Source organism: Stenella coeruleoalba (genome assembly GCF_951394435.1).
Source record: "Stenella coeruleoalba genome assembly, chromosome: 9".
Taxonomy (NCBI): Eukaryota; Metazoa; Chordata; class Mammalia; order Artiodactyla; family Delphinidae; genus Stenella; species Stenella coeruleoalba.
The window spans coordinates 99,929,329-99,956,323 of NC_137155.1; the positions used below are offsets into that span (position 1 = coordinate 99,929,329).

General features: G+C 41.7%; 2 protein-coding genes across 9 annotated transcripts in view; both read left to right on the plus strand.

Moving 5' to 3' along the window:
• The window catches only part of GALNTL5 (polypeptide N-acetylgalactosaminyltransferase like 5), a 122,736-nt gene extending 109,428 nt beyond the window's left edge, over positions 1-13,308 (plus strand). For all 5 annotated transcript variants that reach the window (XM_079932042.1, XM_079932040.1, XM_079932041.1 and 2 more), the window contains 2 exons: positions 9,062-9,211; positions 12,934-13,308. In XM_079932042.1, coding sequence (XP_079788168.1) covers positions 9,062-9,211; positions 12,934-13,077 — 294 coding nt within the window. In that variant the 3' untranslated portion in view covers positions 13,078-13,308. The remainder of the gene's footprint in view (positions 1-9,061; positions 9,212-12,933) is intronic.
• Positions 13,309-15,834: 2,526 nt separating this feature from the next.
• The window catches only part of GALNT11 (polypeptide N-acetylgalactosaminyltransferase 11), a 54,853-nt gene continuing 43,692 nt past the window's right edge, over positions 15,835-26,995 (plus strand). Inside the window, exon 1 of one of the 4 annotated variants that reach the window (XM_079931886.1) lies at positions 15,835-15,928. The gene's annotated coding sequence lies outside the window, so the exon portion shown is untranslated. Of the gene's footprint in view, positions 15,929-16,643; positions 16,865-23,597; positions 25,433-26,995 lie in introns of those variants that run through there. The other 3 variants (XM_079931885.1, XM_079931888.1, XM_079931887.1) reach the window with 3 other exon arrangements.

Below are 26,995 nucleotides of genomic sequence, written 5' to 3' on the forward strand. Positions count from 1 at the left end.
TACAAACAGCAAATGCTGGAGAGGGTGTGGAGAAAAGGGAACCTTCATGCACTGTTGGTGGGAATGTAAATTGATACAGTCACTCTGGAAAACAGTATGGAGGTTCCTTAAAAAACAAAAATTACCATATGATCCAGCAATCTCACTACTGGGCATATACCTAGAGAAAACCACAATTCAAAAAGACACATGCACCCCAATGTTCTTTGCAGCACTATTTACAATAGCCAGGTCATGGAAGCAACCTAAATGCCCATCAACAGACGAGTGGATAAAGAAGATGTGGTACATATATACAATGGAATATTACTCAGCCATAAAAAGGAACGAAATTGGGTCATTTGTTGAGACGTGGATGGATCTAGAGACTGTCATAGAGAGTGAAATAAGTCAGAAAAAGAAAAACAACTATCGTATATTAACGCATATATGTGGAACCTAGAAAAATGGTACAGATGAACTGGTTTGCAGGGCAGAAGTTGAGAGAACAAACGTATGGACACCAAGGGGGGAAAGCTGCGGGGGGTGGGGGTGGGGGTGGGATGAATTGGGGGATTGGGATTGACATGTATACACTGATGTGTATGAAATGGATGACTAATAGGAACCTGCTGTATAAAAAAATAAATTAAATAAAATTAAAAAAAAGAAAATACTAGGTGAATAAACAAAACCAGAAATGCTGAAGTGACACTATTAACATAAAATTGGCATTTAAGATTAAAAGCAATAAACAGAAAATAGATATTATATAATGGTAAAAGGCTAAATACTAAAAGCTTTTAAACAAGTAAAATATTTGCTTTAAGTTTGCTTTTTAACATTTATAATTCTCAAATCCAATCATTTTTCATATAATTTTTTTCTAATAGTTTTATGACATCATTGTTTATATTTAATTCTCTACTACATTTAGACTTTGGTGCATGATAGGAGTTAAAGTTCTGCATTTTTTTCAAGTTGTTAAGTGACAATTATGAAGAGAAAGAAACGGGCATGACACATTTAACAAATTAAATTATCATATATACTTAGGTCTTTCTGTGTTCAACGGATCCATTTGCCAGTTATTGAGCCAATCACGTGCATTGATATTTTCTGTAGCTTTACGATACAGTCTATGAATTGGTAGAGTGAGTCCCTTGTTCCTCTTCATTTTCAGAATTTTCTAAGTGTAATTTGTTCTTCTCAATCACTTGCAGCAATTTTCAAAATCAATCCCTAAGGTTTTGAATGGTGTTGCATTATATACATAAATGAATTTTAAGACTTTTAAAGGAAATACTAATGAACAATAAATATTTCAGAAAAATACTGACTTCTAATCAAAGAAACAAAATCTTGAGAATTCAAAATTCCACCATTAAAAAAAATTTTTTTTTAATTGAAGTATAGTTGATTGACACTATTTTATTAGTTTGGGGGGTAGAGCATAGTGATTCAGTTTTTCTTTTCCAGATTATATTCCGTTATAGGTTACTACAAGGTATTTGATAGAACTCCTTGTGCTATACAGTAAATCCTTGTTGCTTATCTATTTTATATATAGTATAATAGTTCGCATATGTTAGTCGCACACTCCTAATCTGTCCCTCCCCCACTCCTTCTCTCCTTTGGTAACCATAAGTTTGTTTTCTGTCTGTGAATCTGTTTCTGTTTTGCATATACATTCATTTGTATTATTGTTTAGATTCCACATTACAAGTGATATCATACAGTAAAAAAAAAAAAGAAAAAAAAAAGTGAGTGTATTCCTTATCTTGGCTTTACCTTCCCTCCAGACAGCAAATAACAGCAAACTTATTACTCAAGTGCACTCATTATCTTTGCTTCAATATTTTCAGTTACTTGATTCCAAATGGCCCCTTCATACGTTTTAAGTATGCTTGGCTCTCTCTTTTCATAAACAAACATGTAAATTAATAAATAGCTAGGTACTCTCTTGACACCAGCAGCCCTCTCTACCCAAGTAACCTGGTTTTTCCTAAGGGAAGATCAGCTACACCTGCATCTACTTCATTTCTCACTCTTCGTTCCAGTAAATCAGATCCTGGAGGCCCTCAGCATCCTTCCTCTGACATCATTTACGGCACTGTCATCAGTTTCATATTCGTGTCCCTAATGGATGGCTTTTGGTCTTCCGTGTGCTTGAGGTTACTGTAGCATTTGACATGGTACACCAGTCTTTTCCAGAAGTTTTCTTGGGTTTTAGGGCAAAATCCAAGAAAAGCCCCTTGTATCGCTCAGCTGTTCTCAATCTCCTTTACAGGAATTTCTCCTGTGTGTCTCTTAAACATGGGTGCTCCCAAGACTGCTTCCCTTGTCAACCCTCTCTTCTTACCCCACGTGCTCTTCAGGGCTCAGGGCTGACATGTAGCCGCTCTGCACCTGTGAAGCCATGCTTGTTGTTAACTTAGTGCACTCTTTCCTTATCTGATGGGAAAGAACCTCTACTCTGAGCCAGCCGAATACCTCCCACCTGCCGCCCATCACGCCTCCCTTCTCCGCATCTCAGCCTTCCCATGGCCCAGAAACAAAAGTGGTAGCACCCGGCAGGGCAGGGCCACCAGGACCTGTGGCAGCTCCTCTATTCTCTTTGGCCAGCGTCTGTGCTGTCCCCTCGTTAATACTTTTCATAATATACCTACATCAACTCCCATGGCTGTGACTAACACCTGTGTGGTGGTCAGACCCAAATCTCGTTTCAGTTTAGGGCTCTCTTGAGTGTTCTAGTTAAGTTCAGTTTTCAACACAGCCATCGTTTAAGGAGTACCTCCTGCATCAGGCTGTGCCACATGCTGGGCATTCAGAAGACACAGTCCTCATTCATTCATTCATTCACTCCTTCAGCAGTATTTATTGAGAACCTGTCACATGCCAAGCACCGTGATGGGTGCTAAAATACAGTAGCACTCAAGGCAGAAGTGGTTTCGAATGACATAAAGCTTCCATTCTGTCAATATCTGAGGTAGAGTGAGATGAGTAGTTATTTAGTTTTATTTCTGATAAATGCAATGAAGGGGAAATACAGAATACTGTGAGATCATATAAAAGGTGAACCTAGCCTTGTCTTAGGGGAGGTGTGTGTCTGCCTCGGCAGAAATGGCATTTAAGTTGAGATGTAAAGGATAAAAATGTATTTCATTTTCAAGTTCTTATTATGTGTGACATGCACTGCTCTGAAATATTACAGATGTTAGCTCATTTAATCCTCATAATAAACCTGTGAGGTAGGTACCAGCATCATCTCCTGTTTATAACGGGGAAACCGAGGCACAGAGAGGTGTGACTTGTCCAAACTCACAGCAATCATAAGTAGTGTGCTGCAAACCTATGGCTTCCTGCCTTGTATGATCTACTGAACTTCAGATCTTAAGCCCCCCCCGCCCCCCAGCTCGGGTTTACCCTGTTTCTAAGTCACTTCTCTCTAAGGCTGGCCATATATCGGAAGCCTCCAATGCCCTGAATTTGTTTTAGTTGACCTGAGCTCAGTGTTACCATTGCTCGTGGAAAATGATGACTCGCTGGGTGCCCACGGAGCTGCAGCTTCACTCCCAACCTCGGAATAGGCCTCATAACCAGGCTCCAGATTAGCATTTCTGTTTCCCTGAGAGAGCAGACAACCTGCGCTGTGTCTGGCCACACTGCCCCAGGGTTCCATCCTGGTGTCCCCCAAGGGGCAAGATACACTCCTGCAGGAACCGGGGCCCTGCCCTACCTCACCCTCCAGACTGAGCCTCTTAGACACGGGTGCCAGCTCGGATTCGGCCCAAAGTTGCTGCATCCCTTGGATGCTGGGATTTGAGAGCAAACCACACGCCTGCAGTAGAGAAAGGCTGAAGGCAATTGTCCTGTGTTGACACAGTAGAGGATTCGGCAAGTTGCTCAGCACCCAGCCCCCTGCTCGGACCGTGGCTCCCCACTGCCTCACTGGGTTACTTTTCTTGGCCCATCTGCACAGAATTTCCACCCCTAAGGGGTTTCCCCAAGCCCCTCTTTCTCTGTTCTCTCCACCTTCTCCATAACCTCATCCACATCACATTCCCATGATGAACGGATGCTGATGACGCCAATTCTCGCTCCTTCCCAGTTCCTTCTCCTGAGTCATAAGCTCGGGTGGCCGCAGGGGTGTCCCACAGGTATGCTAGACCCAAATTCCTCCCCCCACGTTCCCTCTATGAGTGGATGACATGCTACCTCTCCCCCACCCCACCAGTTATCTGCACACACGTCCCCCATGGAGAGCCTCCCTGGACTCCACACTCCCTCTCCTGCCCCACGTTGACCTCACCTTATCTGGGCAGTTCTACCTCTAAATCGTCACCTGCCTCTGTTCACTTTCCTCTTTCCCCACCGCCGTAATCCACAGCTACAGCTTTGATGTAATTTCTTCGGGAAGACTTTCTTGACCTTATCTTCCTTACCTGCCCCCCGCACATAGACACACACACCCAAGTCTGGGATCCGTTCCCCTCCTATGCATGCTTCCCCCATGACAGCACTTATTGTGCTGTATCACAGTTGTCTCCTGTCTGTGTGTGCAGGGCAGGCTGTGTAGACAGGCAGCCCGGGTGGTGGCACATGGTACCATGTTTAGAAGAACCCCACACTTGGCTTAAGGCTCTGCTGTTGCCATCTTGAAACTTTTAATAATTTTTGAACCTGAGACCCCATTTTTATTCTGTGCTGGGCCCTGCCAGTTGTGTGTTCCCACCAGCTGTAAGCTCCATGAGGGCAGGGAAAGATCTGACTTGTTCAACATGCGTTCTCAGCACCTGGTACTTTGACTATGTAAAAAGTGGTTGAGAAATATTTGCTGAGTAGTTGAACCACTCAAGAGTCTGAAAGGCCCCACGTGTAAACGATCAGAATAACAGACACCTTGCAGTGGTACCGTGTGCATTCACCGCAGCGACGGGCATAAGGCATCTAACACAGCTTCTGCCACCTAAAGTGCTCCCAGCCAATGTTCGTTCCTCTCCTTTTATGCTACAGCTCTCCCAGAGTTCTAATTTAAAATGGTATCTGGGCAGCAGCCTCTCCTAACTTTCTACTAAGATATCTATTGAGACTGGAAAAGATGAGATCCCCCTAGAAATTAAAATGAATAGTCAGCCTGAATCTGGGAGGCACCCCCATAACTGTGAGGCCAGCAAGACTGACTGAGAAACTCGTACCCTGGCTTTGTTGCATGATGCACCCCTGCTTCCCCTCACAAATGCAGATTACAGACAAAGAGTAAGAAGAGACTCAGTAATGCCCCAGTTTCTGCCCACTGACTTGGAAAGCGGACAGCCTTCCAACCCATATGTGTCAGTGGAGAAGGCCAGTGAGGCTGGACCAGAATGAGTGAGGAGAGAACAGCAAGATGAAGCTGGAGAGGGAGGCAGGGGCAGGACTCAGCAGGACCCTGTAAGGATTTAGATGTGTCTTACGTGCAATGAAATGCCACTGGTATGTTTTAAGCAGGGCAGTGACAGTGGCTGTGGAGGCTGACATAGTGGAGGAATAGCAGGCAGACCAGGAGGTTCTTACAATAACCTGGACAAAGGGTGACAATGGATGGAACCAGAGCAGTCGCAACGGCAACAGAAAGAACTGGACAGATTCCAGGCATATATACAAGTAGAATGGACAGAACCCAGAGACTGACCAGCTACGTGGTTATCGAGAGAAAGGGGTGTCATGGACAACCCAATGATCAGTCAGCTAATGCCACGATGATGCTTGCTACAAACGAGCTCAAAACTGGTTGGCTTAGAGCAAGAAGCATCTGCTTTTTTCTTTCCTGTGTCTCTGTGTTGGCCAGCATGGCTCTGCCTCGGAATTTACACTGGCAGGGCTGGGCTCTGGGCTCTGAGTTTGGTCAGCTCTGCTCATCATTCTAGTAGCAACTCTGGGCATATTCTTCTCATGTTGATAAGCAAGAATGCAAAAGTCAAGCCAAACCACACAGCGTATTTAAAGCCTCCACAGGCATCGTGTCTGCTCACATTCCATGGGTCAAAGCATGTCAGATGGACAAGCCCAAAGTCAGTGTGTCAGAGAAATATACTCCACCCCTTAGTGAGATAATATTGCTGAACAGTATTTCCATCTATCACACCAAGTTTCTGGAATGAGCGACTCAGTGGATGGAGGTCCTATTTACTTAATGAGTAAAACTGGTTAAGAGAAATATGTTCCCTCATGTATCAGTTAGCTTTTGCTGTATAACAAACTGTCCCAAAATACAGTGGCTTAAAACAACAATCAATCGTAAGTCCTCAAAATTCATTGTATTGCTGAAGTGGTTATTTTGGTCATAGCCAGGATGGCTGGTTTCTACTGGTATTGCTTACACATCTCTGCTCATCGGGAGGCTCAGCTGGTGCTGGCTCATAGGGGATGGCCTCATTTACATATGTGGACGTTGGCCCAATAATAGGTGGAACAGTGGCCATGACCAGGTCATTTGTCTCTCATTGTCAGGCAGGCTGGTGAGGCTCATTCACAGTGAAGTGGTCACAAGGTTCCCAAGAGCAGCAAGGGAAGGCAAGTCCCAAAGCGCTACAAACACTTTTCAGGCATTTGTTCGCATCACGTTTGTTCATGTCCTGTTGACCAATGCAAATCATGAGGCCAAGACCGGATTCAAGAGATGGAGAAATAAACCTCACTTCTTGATGGAATGAAGTACAGTTACATTGCAATTAAGTATGCATGTAAGAATGAAAAGCATTTGTGACCACACTTGCAGTCTACCACACTTCACTGCAACAGAGATACACTCTCATTTACAAAACACGAACTCTAAGCACTCTACAAGTATCAGATTTTCTAATGCTCATAACAATCCCATGATGCAGGTACTGTTATTATTCTCATTTTACAGGTGAGGAAACTGAGACACAAATAGGTTGAGTAACTTCAGTAACTTGCCCCAGATCACACAGCTCATAGGGGATGTGAACCACACTGAGTGGCCCTAGAGTTTGTGCTGTGCACCACTACACTATACTAACTCTTAATGGGATACTCTGCCTTCTTGTCATCCTCTTCCTCCTCCAATAATAATAATAATAATGGAAACTGGGAGCTGGACAGACTACTTCCAGCAGTATATCTGAGAAAGAAAGCTGACCATCACCTAAAGAACAGAGCAAAAGGCACGTCCAGATGGATCATGTTTCCCTTTGAGAATGAATCAAGAAGAAAAGAACAACTTTGTGGGTCCTATGAACACTGGGCTACATTGCAATAGCTTCCCTCAATTTGATTTTTGAGAAAGGTTTTAAATACATTTTTTACTTATATTCCTCCTTTATCACTTTGGTTACTTGACTTTTGTTTTCTATTCTATACTCATAGCCAGATTTCTTTTTTTAATACAGAAACATTTCAAACATGTAAGAATGTACCAATAATAATAGATACTTCTGTATCCATTCTAATTATTAAACAGATATTAATGATTTTCCAAATTTCTTTAAGTTCTCACTTTAAAAAAAGAGAATAAGACATTATAGGTGGCTAGTATCAGCTTTTGCTGCATAACAAAGCACCCCCAAGTGGTAGCTTAAATGAGCAACTATTTAGTTCTCAATTCCAGCTGAAAATGAGAGTCAGAGAGGATACGTCTGATCATAAGCATGTGGCAGAGATGATAAAAGAACCTAATTCTTTGGACTTTTGGTCTCAGGGTTTTTCTGCTGAGCCATCCATTTTAGAGAAGGAATTCAATGGATATTTTTCTAGACATTCTGTGGGGATGTTTCTGGGTATTTCTAAAGAACTCTAGAGGTTGGCTGCACCAGTCAGTAGGTCTCATGTTATGTCAGAAGTTCTGCTTTTCCATTTTCTTTAACATAATCCTTTCTGACTATCTGAGTGATATATTTCACCATAATACTTCTGAGTATTGTTTTCAGTGAGTCTTATTCTCCTACTACTGTTCCCTAAATGATTAGGTGAATCCACCTAAGAAAATATCTATAAAACTGGGATATATTACCTTGATCAATTAGAACAGTGGTTCTCAAACTTTAGTGTGCATCAGAATCACCTAAAGAGCTGGTTAAAATACAGATTACTGTGCCCCCAGACCCAGACTTCCTAGTTCTGTAGGTCTGGGTGGGCCCAAGGATCTGCATTTCTAAGTTCCTTAGTGATGCTGATGCTGCTGGTCTGGAGACCATGCAAGAATCACTGAATTAAAGTAAAGAGAAGAGTCATGCAAGTGTACTATACATAAGATTTATGTTACAAGCACATTTTTTGTGGTATTGGTCTTGATCAATAATAATGGTCTTGATCTATAATAATAAAAATCAAAGACTACCAAAATGTCCAACAATACAAGACTTTTAAAGTAACTTCACATAATATCAAATGAAGAAAAGCAGGTTATCTTAATGTTGTGTATCTGTGTGTGTACACATACATACTTGGATTAATATTGACTGACAAAGTGTTAAAACAAAAAGTTATTTTTACCTTTTTCTGTGTGCTTTTCTACATTTCTTAGTTTTTCAATGGTCATATTTTGCTTTTGTGTAATAAAAAGTTATTAAAAATAAGCGTTTTAAAGTGTTTTAAGTACAAAAAAGATGAATAACTGAATTCAGCCATGATTGCTATTTCTCTTATTACTTGCTTATATCCAGCAATACTTAATCACCTCAGAAAATGTTACTCTCAGAATATTGTTTGAGAATATCCTAAGATAAAATATCTTGTCAGTCTTCATACATAATCAGTATCAGAACTGGTCACGTATAAGCGAGGCAGGATCACTTGGTATTCGGCGCACTGACTCTAGGGCCAGATTTCCTGAGTTTGAACCTTGTGCTCTGCCACTATATCACTGGGCAAGCTTCTTAACCAATGTATGTGTTAGTTTCTTCATCTGTAAAATAGGGATGATCACAGTACCTACACGATAGGGTTGTTGTGAGGATCAAATGAAATAAGAAACTTAATAAATGTTAGCTACTGTTATTTTTGTTTTAGTTCAGCAGTTGCCTATTACTAGCAAACACTCATTAATCATTAATATGTTTTCTATTTTTCTTATGTCTAGATCTGGATGTGTGGAGGCCAACTCTTTATACTCCCCTGCTCTCGAGTAGGACATATTGATAAGCAACACGTTGCAAACCACACTGGAATTGCAAAAGCCTTGGCGTACAATAATCTCAGACTGGTGCACGTTTGGCTAGATGAATACAAGGTGAAGGATGTGTCCCTGGTTTGGAAAGATGAGTGAGAGTACAGAGAGGGACTGGCTCTAAAGAAGCCTTCTGCTGCTTTCTAGATACCAATTTTTGTACTTTTCCTTAAATTAGGGCAACCCTTCAGCTGTTCACCCACCCATTTTCAGATGCTATTCTTAATTTGTTCATTTTAAGCTGCTACACTTGCACCTTACTCTTTTTGTTTTTAAATCTCTAAGGAAACTCAAGTTTCTCAGAAGTAAATCAACCAACACGAGAAGGCTTTTTTTCCCCCCTAGATCTATTTTCCTACCCCAAAGATTGCCCATCTGCGGCAAATACCTCTCTCTGCCCCCATTCCCATGGGCAAATTTTGGATTCTCTTCCTCCACTACCAAGCTCCCAAGTGATGCGGCTGCAGCTGGTCTGGGGACCACACAAGAACCTCTGCTCCTTTTTTCTCTTAACAGTCAAAGATTTTTTTTTTTGCAGTACGCGGGCCTCTCAATGCTGTGGCCTCTCCCGTTGCAGAGCACAGGCTCCGGCCTCCCGGACTGGGGCACGAACCCGTGTCCCCTGCATCGGCAGGCGGACTCTCAACCACCGCGCCACCAGGGAAGCCCACAGTCAAAGATTTTTACATCAAAGCCAGGCCCCTTCATTTGTGCATCTCCCCATGGTTTAAGCCCCTTGCCGGGACCTTTAGAATGCACATACAGAGAACATATAGATGCAGCTTCATTTTAATTTGAAAGTTCAAACAAATTTGGACAGTAACAACAAGACCTCCTTTCAGATACATGGGTAGAAATATGTAAGAATCTCTCTGTGATATTATGTGTCCTGGTCTTGATCTAATATTTCTTTATTATTTTAAATTATAAAAGTAATAATACTCAATTTCTTGAGTAATCAGGGCAATATGAATTAAAACCTCAATGAGATATTTCTACATACATGGCAAAACATTTTTAAAGTCTGATAGGACAAGCACAGGAAGTCTCAGACACTGGGTGGGAGTGTTAATTGTTACAAACTCACTTTGGAAAACAGTTTGGCAATATCAAGTAATAAAAGACATGAATATCCCATGATCCAGCAATTCCATCCTGTATATACACTACAGAAAGCATGCTTTTGTGCACCAGAACACATGAACAAGAATGTTTATAAACAGCATTGTTTGTGTTAGCCAAAACTGAATACAACCCAAATATTCATCAGAGATGGAATGAATAAATATGATACGTTTAATGATATAATTCTATATAGCAATGAAAATTAATCAACTTTAAGTATACATACAACAGTATAGGTAAATCTTAAAGATATAATGGTGGACAAAAGCAGCCAAACACAATAGAATATATACTGTATTTTTCCATTTCTATAAAGTTAAAAACAGGTAAAAATCAAACCGTGTAATCTATGTGTGGATAATTAGATATCGATACTAGAAAGAAAAGCAAAGAAATGAAAACATAATCAGGATACCACTTCAAACTAAGAGAAAGGGGCTTCCCTGGTGGCGCTAGTGATTGAGAGTCCGCCTGCCGATGCAGGGGACACCGGTTCGTGCCCCGGTCCGGGAGGATCCCACATGCCGCGGAGCGGCTGGGCCCGTGAGCCATGGCCGCTGAGCCTGCGCGTCCGGAGCCTGTGCTCCGCGACGGGAGAGACCACAACAGTGAGGCCCGCGTACCGCAAAAAAAAAAAACAAAACAAAAACTAAGAGAAAGGATTATGATCAGGAAAGGAAAGGCAAGGGCCTCTGAGATGCTGATTATGTTCTATTTCTTGACTTAGGGTTTCTGGGGTTGATTTTTCAACAATTCACTAAGGTGCACATTTATATTCTATGTGCTTTTTTCGGTATGTTTATTATATTTCCTGATTTTTAAAAAAATATTTTTAAAAAGGTAACGCATACACATTTTTGTCTTACAGTATTGAAAAGCATGAAGTGAAAAGTAAGCTTTCTAAGCCCGTAGTTTCACCCCTCAGAAGCCACCACTAAATTACTGTCTATAGTTTCCTGTTAACATGCACATACACACGAGTATATAACCTTTTCTTTTACCTAACTCGACTTGAGCAGCAATATTTTGTTGTAATTTTTCCATTTATTAGTATAATTTAAAAACATACTTTCAAAGTCTTTTAAAATCAGAGCAGATAAACATGTCATCCTTTTAAATATTTCCTTTGGATGGATCTCTTAAAATTGATTCCATTCATAAATAGCCCCCAGAGATAAACATTCTGATCATCTTGGCTTTTTGTTACTCCTCAACGGTGCCAAAATGAACATCCTTTACATGTATCTCTTTGCACATTTGTGCAGCTATATCTTGAATAAATCTGAAGACATGAACTTGTGGACCATGAGTTAGTGCATCTTAAATCTTGATGAATAATGTCCAAATGGTCCTCAACTATTCCAACGCTAGTTTTAATTAAACTTTGTATTTCTTCTAATCTGATAGGTTAAAAATGATATCTCATTGTTTAAAATTGCATTTCTTTAGTTATGAGAGATTTTAAGCTTTTTTTTTTTTTTTTTTTCTGTGACCAGAGGTCACATTTAAATGGTTGACTTGAACACAGTTAGGACTGAGTAGTTTACTGAATTTCATGGGGGATATAGTTACCAAAAGTTCCATCTAATATAAAAAGCATGTAACGTTTGGCATAAAATCAATGGATTGTATTGACACAGCATGTTGGGAAGTTGAGTGAATGTCATTAGGCAAAACAGGCTTTGGACAGGGAGATGTTGGCTAAGGTCTTCTCTGCCTTCACTCCAAAACGAGGACACCCTCCCTCAGGTCCATTCTCTGCACCAATCCCCCCTGGGGAACTAGGAGTGGCAAGACATGATGGCAAAGACCTAAAGATCCCTGGGGAGAACCCAACATGGCATGCCCATACTATGCTAATTTGGGTAAGCAAGTTCCTCTCATTCAACAATATTACTATGCTATATACCGGGCACTGGGAATACACAGATGAAAATACAAAGGTTCTGCTTTCAAGGAGGCTTTGGTCCACTTAGAATACCTCTTTTAACATGGCAGAGCTTGAGTCCATTAGACACTCATACTTGGTGCTTCCTTAAATCAAGAACGCAGAAAAGACTAACCAGGTGTGGTGATAATAATGGCCGACACTGACATGACACCTACTGTGTGCCAGCCTTAGTCTCCTAAGAGCTTTGCACGTATGAAAGTGTTCAGTCCTCACCACAGTCTCATGAGGGTAGCAGCCAAGGTCACATAGCTAATAAATAGCAGAGCCAGAAATTGAAGCCAGGTTGTCTTCCTCCAGAGTCAATTTGCCCTTAGCCGTCACCAACCCCCATTTCTGAAACCATGGAAGTGTTGATAGGGATTGGGGAGTGAGGGCTTTTGTCCTTGAGTATCATTGAGAGAGTAGGAGAAAGGGGAAACACTACAATAGGCGGCTATGATTCTAGAACTCTTGAGAAGCAGGACTTAGACTTGCTGAGTCCCTCTACGCTACTTTCATCGTGGTCTGTCACAGCACATCCGGTGAATATATGTGGGGTGAGTGAGTCCCAGCTCCTATGTGTGTCTCTGCCCTCCCCATACAGAGGGAAGGTTTTCTGCTGTTGTTTTGTTTTGTTTTAGTTCAGATGAAAATACATACTGCTATGTTAGATATCATGATTTGATTACCAAAGATTTGTCTGGTTTAATGACTCTGTCTTTCCATTTAGGAGCAGGTATTTTTACGAAGACCTAATCTGAAATATCTTGCCTATGGAGATATTAGTGAGCGTGTTGAATTAAGGAAACGATTGGGTTGCAAGTCATTTCAGTGGTATTTGGATACTGTCTTCCCGGAACTGGAGACCTCTTAAGAGAGTCTCATGAAAGGAAAACCAATCATTTTCATGAATAAAGCGTTAAAAATTCCCCTAGTCCTTCAACATGGAGAAGAGAACATGTTTGGAACATCATGAAATTATGTGAACTACAGTAAGAAGTACAACCAGAATGGTCTACAACAGAAGTGCCTTTTCTGCTACTAAATTTCTGGCGTGGCAAGACCTTAAATTAAGCATTAGAAATGCATGTTGTCACACCCTTAAGGCTGTCATAAAATCGATTGAGATAAAGTGTGTTATCTCCAGTTATTTGCCAAGCTCACTTCGTCCTGGTAGACCGTAAGGACTGCTCAACTCTTGGTCAACTCAATTCCTACTCCAGATAGGTGACCTGGGCTGGTGACCTCCCCAGAAAGACATTCTCAGAGAGCCTTGGTTGGTCCATTCAACTGTATTGAGCTCCTTTCTTGCTGCCAGTGTGGATTCTGGCCTTGACACATTGCTTGGTTGGGTTCCTGAGTTTCTGATGTCCAGTCACTTGCCTGGGTGTCCTGGTCCAGCTCTCCAGGCCAGCCTCCCTGTTTGTTTCTGTTGGCCCTTCAGTTAACTGGAGACATTCCCTCTTCCCTACTTCTGGTTTTGCCTTTTTCACGTGTGTTCCCTCCTATGGCTCTGGCCTTCAGCTCTCCTGACACTTCTTGGCTTGTGTGCCTTGTTGATAATCTGTGTTCGACATGACTCAAGAAAACTGTTTAGCTGGGATTGGGGAAGAGGTAACTAGGTTCAATATCCATCCTGTGTGGACACACTCCCAGGTGTCTAAAGTACTTCTATCAGGTTAGAGGGATGGCTGTTGCATTCACCCTGGTGAAGGCAGCTAGAAAAGTGAAAAATATATTTAATTCACAAAACGAAGAGAATGAGAAAATGAGGGAAGGAATACATTGAAAGGAGTAAAAAGGAGGAGGCTTAGGATAGAATCACTAAATCATAGCTTCTGCTGGAGAAAATATAAACTAGTTTTTTACAGCAGAAAACGACTTGACTCATCTATTATGCTCATTTAATCAACAACTGAATGGTCATCTCAGGCCAGGTGTCCTTCTAGGTGCTGGGATGCAGCTGACAATGGGGCAGGTAAACATCCCTCCCTTCATGGAGCTTGTGTTCTTTGAAATAATATATACAATGTAAAGAAAAAAGAACCAGTTTATAATGTCATTATACCCATGTATTTGGCAAAGTACTCTATAAAATCTGTTGCTGGAAAGAGATGGGAAAAACCTGTGCCCAAATATTACAGATGGCCAGGGTAACTTGATTGAGCTTTTAAAAGGTCAATCTGGCGGCACAAAGTAATTGCCACGTGATTAGTATATTCTGGGCCCGTGTTTATACCTTAGCTGCTCTAGAAAGTAATAAAAAATTGATTGTAATAAACCTATGAATCCATTAAAATTAGAGTAAAATACAAAATAAAATTTCTGCAGCCGAAGGAAAAAAGAGAATTGCAGTATAAATTCAGAGAATCTTCTTGTTTGGTAAGCATAAAGAAGGATGTAAATATCAGCTTTGCCAAAAGAAAAATGTTCTTTTTCTTAGAGCCATGGGCCTAATATTCAGTCTTAGTTTTTTAATGTAATTTAGTTCAGGTCCTAGATAGCATGAGTAAGTCTTAGAAGCGATGTAGAATGTTGCTTAAACAATCTCCTCTAGAATATTGTTTCAGCTGACTCTGGAATAGAAAACAAATCAGAATCAACATCCAAGTACTTGGTGTGATTGAAAGGAAACCCATACTTGCCCGTAGGTGGCAATTACGGTTTTGTATAGAAATTTTAAAATCTGATTTGTATCCTGGAGCTATTTGAGAAAGTATCTGCTCACCTGCTCAAGGCTTTTCACACAACAGTTTTGGGTATGACCAAACACTTGGACAAGCCTTACATTAGCCAGAGAATTCTTTAAGGAAAGCATACTTTCAGGAATTTATCCTAAGACACACCGAGATGAAATAAAAATAAGAGCTAACAATTACTGAGCTCTCACTATGTTTCATACCCCCTGGTAGGTACTCTGCATAGATGATCTCATCTCATCCACACAACTTTACAAGATAGTTCCTATTGTTATTACCGTATCATAAAACAGAAAACTAAGTTTAAAACTTGTCCAGGGTTAGCGTTGCCAGATTTAGCAAATAAAAGTACAGCATGCCCTGGTAAACTTGAAGTTTGGATAAACAATAATATCTTGGTAAAGTATATTCCACATATTCTATGGGACATGCTAGTGAATTTTTTTTTATCTGAAATTCAAATTTTAAGCCCCCTATTATTTCCTCTGGCAACTGTATCTGGGGATAGATGAACACAGCCCATAGACTAGCCTATGCCCAGCCTCAAAGACCCCGGGTTTAGGTGCTACACTGCAAAAAGCATATTCATGTCATTCTTTCTAATGGTAAAAAATTGGAGCTAACCCAAAGCTTCAATTTCTGGAATGGTACGACTGTACGTTAATTTGGTGGGACAGTATGAACCCATTTAAAATAACAGCTAGGAACAGATCTCCACACCCATCAGAATGGCAAATAAAATGTCTGACACCGTCAAGGGTCGGGTGAAGGTGGAGCAATGGCCGGTCTCCTGCACTGACTGCACCTTAGGACACTGATTACAGACTTTGATGTGTACATAAATCACCTGGCCACGCGGCAAAACGCATATTTTGATTACTTAAGTACGTCTGGCATGGGGCCTGCCGACTGAAAAAAAATGCATAACCTAAACGTTGAGAATTATGTTTTATTTGGCAGGCAAAACCGAGGACTCAAGCCTGGGACGCAGCCTCTTAGGTAGCTCTGCGGGACTGCTCTGAAGAGGTAAGGTGGGGGAGACAGGATAGATAGGAGTTTTTGCAGCGAAGATCAGATAGTCTGAACATCAAAGGTTACTGTTAAAGAAAATCAATCAAACGCAAGTTAAGGAATTTAGTGCTTTCTTGTACATGGGAATTGCAAGAGCCAGGGCGTACTGAGATCATTTCTTTGCTATGCACCCTAACCAACCAGAGCCAGGATCCTGTTCTTCCCCATCCTGAGTGCACCATTTGGGGGTGGCCACAGTGGCTGGGGGCTTGGCAGCGGACAGCCCGTTTCCACCCTGAGTTACCTCCGGGCGGGCGGGCGGGGGCTGTAATGGTGATGGCCCGATGGCTGCAACATCCTTTGCTTACTGATAGGGGGCTGAAGAGTCAAGATTTCTAGCAAGCCCCCCGTGACCCCATGTGCCTTCCTGCGGCTGCTCTGCGGGCGCGCTGTACTTTCCCACCCTTACCACCAACCCGTGAGGTTTTATCACAGTTTCTGCCAAGCCTTGACATTTTAACCTACAGTTCTTTTATCATAAGCGGGGTCGCACATCTTTCAATATGTTTAAGGCATTTGTCTTCAATGAGCCCATTTATGTAAGAGTTAAAAACGCGAAGGCCACCCGCGACCGACCCCCGAGCCCACCCGCAGGCGCTGGGCCTCCGGAACGTGTGGAGCCCGGGGGCCGCGACGCGCCCGCAGCGGCGGTGACGTCACGCGCGGGGCCGGGGCCGCCCGTCACGTGGCCCCGGCGGGCGCGCGCTCGGGCCGAGGCCGCGGCGCGGGCACTGGGCAAACGCTGGGGGCGGTGGTGTGCCCGCTGCTGCGTTTGCTTGCCGGCAGCTCCACCCGCTGCGGCGAATGCGGCTCGGACCCGGGCCGTGGCGGGAGCGAAGATGCCACAGCCCGAGTCCCGAAAGGCCGGGGTCCTGCGCTGCCGGCGTCGGGGTGAGTAGCGGATGGCCCGGCGGCGGCGTGTGAGCCTGCGCGGCCTCCGTCCGTCCCCGCAGCGCCTCCGGCGAGCGGCCGCGGCCCGAGCGCCCGGAGAGTCGGAGGCTTCGCCCCGGGCCGCCGCCCTCAGCGGGGTCTCTGGCCGCTGGCCCGGCGTCCGGGAGTGTGTGGGGCGTTGGCAGAGCCGACGCGGCCCTGGAGGCCGGGGGTGGGCCGTGGAGGCGCCTGGCTCGCGGGGGGCGGCCGCGGGCGGCGTGAGAAAGACCCGCTCCCCCGCCCCACGGCGCTTTTTGCTAAAATGCCCCAGAAAATGGTTGCAGAAATTTTCAAAACGTATAGAAACTAGAGCGAATTGAGTAACCCTTCGCTGGTATCCTGCCCTCCGTTTCCACGGTATTCGGGCAGTGTTCACATTTCCTTAAAGGAATTTTTTTTAATTGTTCTTTTAGTGGTTGGTTTGTGCCGCTCAGGATTTGAGCGGGTCCTTGCGTGGCGTTCGGTGGATGAGCATCTTCAGTTTCCCTTTTCTTTGCAAGGTATTTGTTGAAGAAATTGGGTTGTCTTGCACAATTTCCCAGCCTCTTGAAGTACGTGCCGTTTGGATAAATATAAAAATATCAAGTCTCCACCCTCCAATACTGGTAGATTTCACCGTTTGAGTGATATTAATATGCCCATGATGGAAGAGCTGTGTGTGTTTTTATCATCGAAGAGGATTTGGTCCAGCATTCCTTTTTACTTCGTGCTAGGAAAGCTGTTGGTTGGTTGGTTGGTTTTCCAAATGTAAGATGAAATTATAACTTTGAAATGCTTCTCATACTGCTGTGCGCCAATAAAATATTGTGATGCTACTCTCGTCCCCCAAGTAAGAGTTTTAGGCCAGACTTTTTTTTTTTTTAACGACACTCAATTCTTAGCTGTTACCTAGATATCCTAGATATATACCGTATGTTAAGGTCTACTCTGCCTTGAGAAAGATCTAAACCAGAAAACCTCTCTCTACCCTTAATGTTATCAGTAGAGCTTTTCAAATTAAACGTCATGAAACAGTAGTCCACACCGCTCCTGCCTCCTCTTGACAATTTCTGTCCTGTTCTTTGCAATTTGAGTTCTATCTTCACTTTTCTTTTTTTTTTTACTCTTTTATTATGGTGGTAAAATACACATACCGTGAAGTTGATTGTTCTAAGCATTTTTAAGTGTACAGCTCAGAGGTACTAAGTACATTCACAGTATTGTGTCACCGTCACCGCTATTTCCAAAAGTTTCTCCCTTACCCTAAACACAAATTCTGAAACCATTAAGCGTTAACTCCCCATTTCCCCTCCTCCCAGCCCTTTCTGTCTCTGAATTTGCTTATTCTAGAGGCCTCACAGAATTGGAATCGTACAGTATTTGCCCTTTTGTGTTTGGCTTATTTCATCTCATGTGTTCAAGGTTCATCCATGCCGTAGTGTCTCTCAGACTTCATTCTTGGGTATGGCTGGCTAATACTCTGCCGAGTGGCTGTGGCACAGTTTGTTTATCCATTCATCCGTTGATGGACACTAGGTTGTTGCTGTGTTTCGGCTGCTGTGAATAACACTGCTGTGAACATGTGTTTACATGTGTCTGGGTGAGTCTAACTGGCCTCCCTGGCTCTAGATTTTTTTTTTTTTTTTCCCTCTGTCCCAAACCATTTTACACACTGTTCCTAGAATTTTCTTCCTAAGGTGTATTTGCTTAAAGACATGAGTTAGCTTCCTTTTGCATGCAGAACAAGTTAATTCTCATCCTCAGGGTCACAGCCCCAGCCTGTCCTCATAGAATTAATCACCTTCCACTAGCCTTAACCAGCTGTGTGTATTCATTATAGCCAACCTTCCTACTTGGTATTCTGTTTGGAAAACTAAAAACAAATGTTGCAGTTTCTCAGGACTTCAGCTTTCCGCTTGAGATATTTCAGTTTTTGGCCATTGAAGTGTTAAAGTCAAACTTAAATCTTAACTTCTATAAGGCATTTCCTTCAAGTTTTTCATATAAAATTAATTTGGCCTTTGTACTTATTTGTATATACTGTGGTTTATTTATATCTTTATTATGGAATTTTTTAGAGTTTGCTTTAGGATATACCCAGTTTTTCACTTGATTTATTATTTCTTTAGGATTTTTATTCTTAGAGAAAGTGGGATTACTGACCAAAGGGTATAAAGGTTTTTAAGGCTCCTATGCCATTGTTAAACTGCTTTTTAAAAAGGCCCTGCAATTTATAACTTTCATCACGGATAACTGTGTCATTTAACTACATGTACTTCAGTGAGTACTGAAAATGTTGCTAATTTGAGTTAGAAAATAGTACCTTATTTTTATTTGCATGTCTTTACTAATTATTGAGACTGAAGACTTTTTCCTGTGTATTTCCAAGTTCATCCAGGTTGTTTCATTGATCCATACAGCTGACCTCGAACAGCACAGATTTGAACTGCACAGGTCCATTTATACGCAGATTTTTTGGTCAACAGTAAATACTACGGTACAACAAGATCTGTGATTGGTCAGATCCTCTGATATGGAAGGCCTACTGTATAAGCAGATTTTCAACTTCGTGGAGGGTTGTTCTTCCTCCCTGCCGTATTGTTCAAGGGTCAGCTGTAGTTGGAAAAATGCTATATGTAGAGTCCCAGCCCCAGCATTACAGAACAGAACAGAGTTTCTCAAACTTGGCATTGTTGACATTTTGAGCCAGATAATTCTTCATTGCTGGGGACTGTCCTCTGCATTGTAGGATGTTTAGCAGCATCCCTGGCCTCTACCCACCACATGTTAGTAGGATCCCCCAATCTGTGACAACCAAAAATATTTCTGGACATTCCCAAAAGACCCCGGTGGTGTCCCGGCTTTCCCAGACATTGCCAAATATCTCAGGCTCTGGCTGAGAGCTGCTGGAGTATAGAGAGTGGACTTAGAGCTAGGAGACTAACTTCACTGGTACAATTCACCCTTCTGATACTCTGCATCTATACACAGCCTACAACGTGCATTTCCATGTGAACATTCTGTTATCTACAGACTAAATTTTTAAGTTGATCTATGAATCTTCTGTTAAATAATAAAGAGGAAGCAGAAGTGAGGAGAAAATACTTAATATATACAAATACACACAAAACTCATAAGGATAGACTACTAGAATCTGTGTCCATGGACCAAAATTAGTGGAGAACTTAGTCGTGTAAGCACATTATAACCCCTAGAAACCAACATACATACAGAACCCAAAACGGTAGTGTAAAGGTCAAAGGAGCGTTTGTTTGTTGGGTTACATCTACACACACACACATATACATATATACACACACATCCATTTATATATAAACACATTTATATATATACACTTATTTTATATATGTTTAAAAGGTTTACTATGGAAAATTTCAGACATGAAGAAAATTAGTAGATTTTAAATAACCTATTAATGCTCAATCCTTTTCCATCTGTAATCCCTATCACTATGAACTCATGGATATTTATCTTATACTTTGGGTTATAATGCAATACCACTTTATTTTTTGCTCAAATTGTTTTAGCTATGGCCATTGTAAGCTCTTTCAGTTGGTTCCACCTGTTCCTTTGACATACCCCCATCATTGTGGGTTTCTTCTTTTTTTTTTTTTCTGGTACTTCCTTACTTTCTGGCACTACAAGGTACTTCAGGCTCATCTGGTATATTTCCTTTTCCCGTCCTAGAGTCAGTCATTTCTTCAAGGAGCTTTGGTTCTTTTTATTGGGGAATGCTGTTAGAAACCAAGATTTGGGGGACATCACTGGTGGTGCAGTGATTAAGAATCCGCCTGCCAATTCAGGGGACATGGGTTCGAGCCCTGGTCCAGGAAGATCCCACATGCCGTGGAGCAGCTAAGCCCATGTGCCACAACTACTGAGCCTACACTCTAGGGCCGGCGAGCCACAACTACTGAGCCCACATGCCACAACTACCAAAGCCTGTGCACCTAGAGCCCATGCTCTGCAACAAGAGAAGCCACTGTGATGAGAAGCCCGTGCACCACAAAGAAGAGTAAACCCTGCTCGCTGCAACTAAAGAAAGCCCACACCCAGCAACAAAGACCCAACACAGCCAAAAATAAATAAATAAATAAAATTTATTAAAAAATACCCCAAGATTTGGGCACTAGGTATGCTTGTTGTCACTTAGGGTGTCATTCTTCTAGGCCCTCTCATCTGACAAGCAAGGAAATATATATGTACATATATGGAAATATATGTGTAACCATCTGTATCTAGAGCTAACATGTTAAGCTAAACATGGGTTCATACTCATGTCTTGAACTCGAATCCATTTTAATGCTATAAATTTCCTTCTAATCACTACTTTTGCTGCATCCCACAAATTTTAATAAGCTGTATTTTCATTTTCATTTAGTTCAAAATATTTTAAAATTTCTCTTGAGACTTTAATTTCCAGATATCTGGGTTTTTTTTTTTTTTTTAACCTTTCTGTTACTGATTTCTAGTTTAATTCCACTGTGTCTAAGAACATACTTTGTATGGTTTCTGTTCCTTTAAATCTGTTAAAGTGTGTTTTATGGCCCAGAATATGGTCTACATTGGTGAATGTGGGCTAGAGAAGAATATGTTTTCAGCTGTTGTTGGATGGAGTTTTCTTTAAATGTCAGATCAAGTTGATTGATGTGCTGCTCAGGTCATCTATTTCCTTATTGATTTTCTGTCTGCTCGATCTGTCAGTTACTGACAGTGTTGTTGAAGTCTTTAACTATAATAGTGGATTTATCTCCTCTTTTCATTTTTCTCAGGTTTTGCTTCATGTGTTTTGATACCCTCTCATTCGTTAGGTGTAAACAAGTACAAGATTGTTATGTCTTCTTGGAGAATTGCCCTCTTTATTATCACATAATGACCCTCTTTATCCCTAATTACCCGACAAAGTCTGCTTTGTCTGAAGTTAATATAGTTACTTCAGCTTTCTTTTGGTTAGTGTTAGCATGGTATAGCTTTCCATCCTTTACTTTTAACATATATAAATTTTTATATTTAAAGTTTGTTGCTTGTAGACAACTTATAGTTGGATCTTGTTTTGTCCACTGTGACTCTCTCTCTTTTGATATTGTATTTTTTAGACCATTCACATTTGAAGTGATTATTGATATAGTTGAGTAAATATCTTCCATGTTTGTAACTATTTTGTATTCATTGCTTTTTTCTGTTTCCTTTTAATTGGGCATTCTATATGATTCAACGCTATCTCCTCTCTTAGAATGTATTAGTTTTCTGTTGCTGCTGTAACAAAAGAACACAAACTCAGTGGTGTAAAACAACAATTTCTTTTACAGTTCTGTAGGTCAGAGGTTTGAAATGGGTCTCAGTGGGCTAAGCTCAAGGTGTGGGCAAGGCTATGTTACTTTCTGGAGGCTCTAAGGGAGAATCAATTTCCTTGCCCTTTTAAATTTCTAGAAGTGATTGCCCTGGAGTTTACAGTATGCATTTTAAATTAACCTGAATCTGCCTAAAAGTAACACCATATTGCTTGATGTGTCATATAGATGCCTTGTTAATAGCATAATCCCAATTTGTGCTTCCCACCGCTGCGACCTTGCTGTCACTCATTCACTTACCAGTGTGCCATGATCATCTAATACATTGTTACTATTATGACTTTAAACAAATGGTTGTTTTTTAGGTCAGTTAAGAATGAAAAAATGAAGGACTTTATCTTCATTTTATTTATTCCTTCTCTGATGCTCTTCTTTATGTAGATCCAGGTTTCTGACCTGTATCATTTTCCTTCTGCTAGAAGAATTTTTTTTTTTTTCAACATTTCTTGCAGGACAGGTCTACTGGCGATGAATTCCTCGGGTTTTTTGGTCTGAAAAAGCCTTCATTTCTCCTTCACGTTTGAATTATAATATCGAGGGATATGGAATTCTAAAGTGGTGGTGGGGTTTCTTCCTTACTTCAAATATTTCACTCTGCTCTCTTCTTGCTTGCGTGATTTCTGATGAGAAGTCCACTGTAATTCTTACTCTTTCCTCTGTAGTTAAGGTGTTTTTCACTCTCTGTAACTTCTTTGAAGATTTTTTGTCTTTTGATTTTCTGAATATGGTATACCTACATGAGGGTTTTTGAGGGTATTTAATCTGTTTGGTGTTCTCTCAGCTTCCTGGGGTCTGTCATTAATTTTGGAAAGTTCTTGGCCATTATTTAAAATATTTCTTCTATTTCCTTTTCTTTTTCTTCTCCTTCTGATATTCTAATAATGGGTATATGTTATACTTTCTGGAATTGTCCCACAGTTTTTGGATGTCCTGTTTTTTCCATTCTTTTTCCTCTTTGCATTTCAGTTTGCAGAGTGTCTGTTGACCTATATTCAAGCTCACTGCTTCTTTCTTTGGCTGTATGGAGTTTCTGATGAGCCCGTGGAAAGGGCTTTTACAATGCTCTTGGTTTTTAGCATTTCCTTTTGATTGTTTCTTACAGTTTCCATCTGTTTACATTATCCTTCTGAAAGCGTGCACCTCAGATTGGGACTGGAACCCACATGCTGGGACTCGAATCCAGACTGGGACTTGAACCCACGTGGCCGGGACTCGAACCCAGCCAAAACCCACAGTCTTCCAACTGAGATCACACACCTGGTTTCAGGACTTAATGAAGCTGAGGTTATTGATGTCTCATCGCAGAAAGAATTCAGTGAGAGACAAAGTGATAAGTAAGAAATGGGTTTATTTAGAGAGAAACACACTCCACAGAGTGTGGGCCATCTCAGAAGGTGAGAAAGGCACCAGGGTATGGGAGTGGGTAATTTCATAGGCTAATGAGGGGGAGGAGCATTCCAGCTATTTTAGAAAGAGGTGGGGATTTCCAGGAACTGGGCCACTGCCCACTTTTTGATCCTTATGGTCAGTCTTGGAACTGTCATGGCGCCTGTGGGTGTGTCATTTAGCTTGCTGATGTGAGCATATACTGAGGCTCAAGGTCTAGTGGAAAAAGTCGACTTGTTTGCCATCTTGGACCCATTTGGTTCTAATCAGTTTATGTCATGTCCTTAGGTTATGTCATTCTTTCAGAGGTTGTGCCCTGCCTCCTTCCTGCCTGTTTCACTTCTATTCTTTGCATGTTGTCTTTTTCCATTAGAGCCCTTAACATATTAATTACAGATATTTCAAAATCTGTCTGATAATCCCCAAATCTGTGTCATCTGCGTCTGGTTCTAATGATTGCTTTGTCTTGTCAGACTGTTTTTTATTATGCCTTGCAGTTTTTAGTTGTTTTGCTTTTGAAAGACTGACATGTATCAGGTAATAGGAACTAATAGGGGTTTGGCAGTGTTCAATGTTTGCTGTAGCTACAGGTGCCAGAGGCTTCAAATTCTTCTAGTGCCCTTGTTTATATCTGCCCTCTTGACTTTGGGGTTTTCTAAGCACTGTTCCCCAGAGAGAGTCTGTGTCTTGCATCTCTTTCAGCTGTAACCCACCGGTATTTGGAGCCCTGCTGGTGTGATGGTAAAAAGTGTCAGGGAGGATAAGAGTTCTGCAATCTTCCAATTAAATCTCAGCCTATGTCTGTGACCTTCACAAGTGTTCTCCATTGTTGTAGCTTTTTTCCTCCCTGTAACGTACTCCCTTCCGTAGCTGCAGAGTTCCCAGTCTATTTTCTGGAAGCCTTCACCATTGTTGACTACGTTTCCCCCCTTAGGTTTGGCTGGAAGGCTTGGAGGGGCTGGAGTGGGAGGAATGCTCTTTCCTTCTTTCTTTTTTTTTTTATAACCAGGTTCTTTATTTTGAATTTCAAAGGTTTAATATTCCATTTATACCCCATTTCTCTTTAATTTCCTTAACTTGCCACACGCCCTTTCCCGTTTTGACATTCTAAATAATTCAAGCTATTTTGTAGAATATGAATAGCACATCTCAAATGCCTTTGATTGGAAGACGTTCAGTTCAGCCAACACTTACTCATCACCTGGGTGCCAAGCCCTGTGTGAGGAACCTGGTCTGCATAGTTCTTCCCTTTATTTTCAGTTGTCAAAGGAGTCACTTCATCTGTGGTGCTTCGATAGGCTAAAGTCAGCATTTGAGGGAAACAGGCAAAGATCAGAGTTTCAAGTCCTTTGAATGAAGTTGTGAGCAGCTGCCATGTAGCAAGTGCTGGCTAGATGCAGAATCTTCCCTCCAGGAACTTCATTCAACTGCCACTTAAAGCACCTTTAACTTTTCAGAGTAAAATGCTGAGGAATGCCTTTTCTTAATCTGGAGAACGCTCTGGCAGTCTTTTCCCCTGGAGCATATGATTTTGTTAGGAAGGAAACTCTGGGCTTGTTTCATGTTTTGCAGTGATTACTCTTCCCCTCCCTGCTGTGGTCACGAGGTCTTCACCTTCACAGTGCAGACATGGTGGGATTCCTGGAGGTAAAGCCCACAAAAGTGTGGACCCCCCCCCCCCCACCAAAAAAAAAACCCAAAACCAATCTGCATCCCTGCAGTTTTTCACTTTCACGCCAGTTCGCTCCTAGTCTCCAGCACCAGTTTACAGCTCCTGCAGCTTCTGCTCCAGGTAAGCAGATCTCAGCTGTGTCTCCAGGTTTTGGTTGGTAGTTTGTCCCCTAACCTTAGTTCTCTGATGGGTTCAAAAGTGTCATTGATTTTCAGTTTGTTCTTGTAAGGATGGAAGTGATGCCTTCTAAGCCCTTTTCATGCTGGAGCTGAAAGCGTGCTTTTTAACTTAGACTTTATGACTTGTTATCATCTTGAGTGAACTACATACATACGTAGGTTCAGGACAGCTGGTGTTGTATCTAGAGTTGATTACGTAGGCTAAATCTGATCCTTCGTATTTATCAGCTGATTAACAATGATTTCAAGCTACACTTCCTGATAGCTTTTGATTTCCTTAGAAAAGCTTATCACTTTGAAATGTCCTTTTTTTGCAAGTATAAAAATATCTTGCAACTCTTCAGAGAAGCTTTTTGTATGCATTATTTTGTACTTTATAGTCAACAAAAGCTATAGAAGCTCAGTCTTTATTAAATTTTCTATTTAGAAATAAAAAATTAGTACATGTAAGAATTTGGCAAATTGTCCCTTATCTGCAGAAACCTGATTCTGTTAGTTTGAGTTCCTCCTGAAGCAAATCCTGAGATATAAATTCAAATCCAAATTGTTTGTGAGTAATCCCAGGACACACCAGTATGGGAATGAGGAAGCAAGAGGGAGGAAAGTCAGCCAGTAAAGGGCATGTTTTTAAACCAGTTTCCGCTGTGGGCAGTTAAAGCTTAATCATGCTGGGGGAACACTGGGAGCTCATGTAGAATTGCAGGTGGAGAGTTACCTGATGGGGAGAGTGGGAAGGAGCTGGCCTGTTTTACCAGTCCGCTGTTGAGGGCTGCCCTTTGGGAGGGACACATTGCCCCATGTTTGTGGGCCCACCCTGCAGGCGGGCAGATGGGCTCCAGAGGCCGGAGCTGCAGGTGCTGGTAGTTGGAAGTCAGACCTACCTGTGCAGGTTGGTAAGGCTCGAGAGGATGGGCAAATGACTTTGTCTGCTGTACTGATTTCCTACAGCGTGATTCAACAGGATGAGCTAGGGTGGAAATTGGTTGTTTGCCAGTTAGAGTTGTTAGCCTTCTAAACCTCTTGAGGTGGTAGATTGCATTCAGAAATGAGTTTTCTGAAAAAGGCCGAAGATTCTGTCACATTATGATTTACTGAGGGTCTCTTTTTGGTAGTACCTAGCCTGTTCACTTTGAAATACAAAAGCAGGGAATTCCCTGGGAGGTCCATTGGTTAGGACTCCATGCTTTCACTGCTGAGGGCCCGGGTTCAGTTGCTGGTTGGGGAACTAAGATCCCATAAGCTGCGTGGTGTGGCCAAAAGAAAATAATTGAAAAAAAATTGAAAAAAACCCCAAAAGCAACAGTTTAGAACATAACCCTTGTGCTTGTGCTTCTGGTAATGGCAGACTGGGTAACTTCATTCAAGCTAGTTGATGCTCCTGAAAAGTCTGAGAATTTACAAAATAGTAAAGAATTACTGGGCTAAGATTTTAGGAGATGATAGAAATCCAGAGAGGTGAACTTCTTGCTTGGGAGGAGAATTACTGATATCTTGAGTCATGTGG